This window comes from Lathyrus oleraceus, chromosome 3 (genome assembly GCF_024323335.1).
Source record: "Lathyrus oleraceus cultivar Zhongwan6 chromosome 3, CAAS_Psat_ZW6_1.0, whole genome shotgun sequence".
Taxonomy (NCBI): Eukaryota; Viridiplantae; Streptophyta; class Magnoliopsida; order Fabales; family Fabaceae; genus Lathyrus; species Lathyrus oleraceus.
Genome location: NC_066581.1, coordinates 173,037,059 through 173,041,047, shown reverse-complemented (window position 1 = coordinate 173,041,047; position 3,989 = coordinate 173,037,059). Strand labels below are relative to the sequence as shown.

Genomic DNA, 3,989 nt, shown 5'->3' with positions numbered 1-3,989 from the left:
GTTAAAAAATGACCCAAACAAATCCGAACCAAATGCGATTTTTTGCGGTTTCGGTTTGGTTTGGTTTGGTTTGCGATTTTCTGTTGGGTTGGTTTGATTTTGAACACCCCTATCAGCCCCTATATTAGATTATTTTATAATAAATAAACATTAGAGTTAAAATAAATTAACATTATAAAAATTATATTTTATAATTTTGAAATTCATGTAAAAAACAAAAAACAAAAAACCTACCTGTTTTAAATTTAAGTTTTAAAATAAAAAACATAAAATCGGCTATCACTCCTATATTAGATTCTTTTGCAACACTTTACGCCAGTGACTCCCTAACTCCTGATTCCGCCGTATTCTCGCCGTTAGACATCTCCATCTGCAATTCCGCCACCGTCTCCATAAACCCCAACTCTGATATATCATCTCACACTATTTGTTAATCGCCATGTCTGTTGATTCGCTAAACGACGTCGCTTCGTGCTCCCCGGAGATGGAAAAGTTCCTCTGTGAATTGCTGTTGGACTCCACTCAACCCATCTCTGAACGCTTCAGAGCCCTCTTCTCTCTTCGGAACCTCAAAGGCCCCGCTCCTCGCACCGCCCTTATTCTCGGTTAGACACTCCTTTTTTCCTTTTCCTCTTCAATTCAATAACCCTATTATCCAAATTGCACTATGTTTATCAAATAGATTTAGATAGTGTTTGTATAAGTATAAGCACTTGTGAGTATATTTGATAGAATTTATGGAAATAGCTTATGACATAAGCAAAATACTATAGCTTATATAGTAAAGTTTCAGTTTTTGTTTATCAAAATAGGGCTTTTAATAATAATTACTGTTAAGTGGTTTATTGCATTGCTTCTGGTAAAGTATTGTTCTTTTGTTCTTTGCAGCAACTAGAGATTCATCCAATTTGTTAGCACATGAAGCTGCGTTTGCATTAGGTCAAATGCAAGAACGGGAAGCCATTCCTGCATTGACCTCGGTTCTTAATGATCTTTCTTTGCATCCCATTGTTCGCCATGAGGTAGTACCGGTAGTAGCTTTTTTTTCTATGTATCACTTTTTTTCCTCTTTCATAAGATGATTGTGTTTGTTATGATCTCAATTAGGCAGCGGAAGCACTTGGCGCTATTGGATCAGATAGTAATGTTTCTCTTTTGAAGCGAAGTTTGGAATCTGATCCGGCTCAAGAGGTTCGAGAGACGTGTGAATTGGCTCTTCAACGTATTCTGAATTTAAAAGATGCTGCTGCTGCGGATGATTCGACTGCACCGGGTATTTCTCCATTTATGTCTGTTGATCCTGCAGCACCAGCCACGTCTTGTTCTTCGGTGGACCAATTAAGGTTTGTTTGGTTCCTACTGCTAGAAGAGACTCTTTTTTAAAAAGAGAGTGTTATTAGTTGGTTTGGTTGCTAACTCAGTGTTGATCAATATTAGGGAGTTACTTCTTGATGAGGAAAAAGGGATGTATGAGCGATATGCAGCTCTTTTTGCACTTCGAAATGACGGTGGAAACAAAGCCGTTGCTGCTATTATTGATTCCTTGGGTTCCAAGAGTGCTTTACTAAAACATGAGGTTTGATAAGTACACTATTTGGTGAATGCCTTAAGGATAGAGCTTAAATTTGAGTACAGATATTTTAATCTCTCAATTTTTTAATGCCAATATTTGCTGTGATTTAGGTTGCATACGTTTTGGGCCAATTGCAAGACAAAGCTGCTTCAGCTGCTCTATCCAATATACTTCGAGATGTGAATGAGCATCCAATGGTTAGGCATGAGGCTGCTGAAGCTCTTGGTTCAATTGCAGGTATTGCATTTAAAACCAAATATTATGGAGTGATGTAATCTTTTTTGCCGTCAATAATACAAGTTATTAAATAACTGCCATGCTTTGTGAGGCCATCTATGTATAAAAAGAGAATGCAAGGATATTGTGCAATGTATAGAATCCATGAGTAGATAGTATAGTAGCAATCAAAGTAAGCATTCTTTTTGGTAATGAGCTGCCCGACTTAAAAGTTGTTGTGAATTAGTTAATCTTTTTTTTATAAGAGACTCATTAATCACTTATTACCAAGTGTTGTTGTGAGTACTGCCAATTATTTGAATCTTCTCGTTTACATAATTCTTTTGTTGTATGCCCTTAGATGACCAAAGTGTAGCTCTTCTTGAGGAGTTTACGGCAGACCCGGAAGCTCTTGTCTCACAAAGTTGTCAAGTTGCTCTAAGCATGCTAGAAGCTGAAAGATCAGGGAAATCTTTTGAGGTATACATACACCATGGTACTTACTGAAGATTTGCGTATTTTGCTTCAATGTTTGTTGACTCAACTATTTTTTTATCTTGGTTGCAGTTCTTGTTCATGCGCAATCCAACTGTGGTGTAAATATTTTCTTATGTTTACACATTTCAATAATGTTAAGAAATGAAGAATCTGCATGAGAATGAAGGGAGAAGGACAAGATGACAAAGACAGAGAAAGACTCTGGATTTCTACTTTTCTTAACTCAAATTGATGATGTTAGGAAAAACTAGCCCTATAAAATAAGGGTTGAACTATGATTTTTGTTAATCTATGAAGTCAATAGAAATCAAGAATAACTTGTGTGTATTTAGTTCTGAAGATACAATTGCTTTCAAAAGCACATAAATTATTTGAACAATTATTATTTGTTGTTTGGGATGAATGACATTGCCATTTGATTTTCATTGCTGAATATTAGGAGTGGGATTTCATATCAATATGATCACTCCCCCCACACCTAGGAATTTTAAAAATATTTCAAATGAATTCTACAATTTAGATTTTTTTTTTGTGTTCACATGTTATGACTAGTTAGTGATGTTTTGGAAAAATACATGTTTAAATATAAGTCGAATTTGTATTTTACCTATTATAGAATTTAAATGTGTAAAATAGGTTAATTATATGTTCGGGTAACACATCCGGACTAAGGTTATCCGAACTAAGGATGCTCAAATTAATCGGTTTGGTGGTTTATCCATAATCATATCAAATCCGATTATCAAAAATCAGTTAATTTTATTTTGATTTTTCAACCTCAATCCAAAATCCTAAACAGGATTCTCTCAATTGAAAACCTAAACCCTAATTCTTAAATACGATTCTCTCGATTGAAAACCCAAATCCTAATTCCTAAACACGATTCTCTCTTCTTCACTCTCTCAATCTCTGATGAATTCTCACTCCAAAGTCTTAACCTAAATGTGATTCTCTATTCTCCTCTCTATCAATATCAATCGGTAAATTCGTTTTTGTGCTCTTTCATTCTCAACTTGTGGAAGGAACGAAGAATCAACCCATGTAAATTCATTCATTTTGAATTTCGATTGGACTTGCTTATTTGCATGCTCTGAATATTTGTTGTGTTTAAAATATATGGGTAGTTCCTTTCACTGATTTTTTTCTAGAATTTATGAAACTCACTTATTATCCTTGTAACATTCTAATAGTTCCTTTGACTGTTAGATACTTTCACTGTTAGATACATGTAGGTTCCTTTCACTGTATTTGAATTTTTTCTGTGGGCTATACAGGAAGAAAGTTATGGCTGAACATGTTAGTTTAGAAACTAACATGGTGAAACTTTGAATCGATTGGTGATTTTTTTGTCCTCAATGACCTATATCATATTATACATGTGTTTTTTGACTTGCGGATTGGACGAAACTGCAAAGAGGTGGAAGTGAAACCTTGAATCGAGAAGGTCCTTTATGTAGTTGAGATAGTTTTATCTATATGAGAGACTATTATGTATTCCCTCCGTTCTTTATAAGTGTCACTTTCTTGCAAATAATTTTTTTTTAATTGTCACTTGCAAAATTCAAGGTAGTATTAATTGCAATTTTGTCAAAATTACCCATAGATAATGATTGCAGAGAGAGAAAAAGTAAAGTGAATGTAATAAATAATTAAGGGTATTATAGGTAAAAGAAGAATTATTGTTTAAAAAGTAACAATAATG

General features: G+C 34.3%; 1 protein-coding gene across 1 annotated transcript; it reads left to right on the top strand.

Annotated features, from left to right (window-relative positions):
* Positions 1–269: 269 nt before the first annotated feature.
* Positions 270–2,712, top strand: LOC127126072 (deoxyhypusine hydroxylase). The gene is made up of 7 exons (XM_051054920.1): positions 270–605; positions 889–1,022; positions 1,108–1,343; positions 1,438–1,576; positions 1,684–1,810; positions 2,151–2,269; positions 2,357–2,712. The coding sequence occupies exons 1-7, from the start codon at positions 440–442 to the stop codon at positions 2,387–2,389; spliced, it is 954 nt and encodes a 317-aa protein (XP_050910877.1). The 5' UTR covers positions 270–439; the 3' UTR covers positions 2,390–2,712.
* The last annotated feature ends 1,277 nt before the right edge of the window (positions 2,713–3,989 follow it).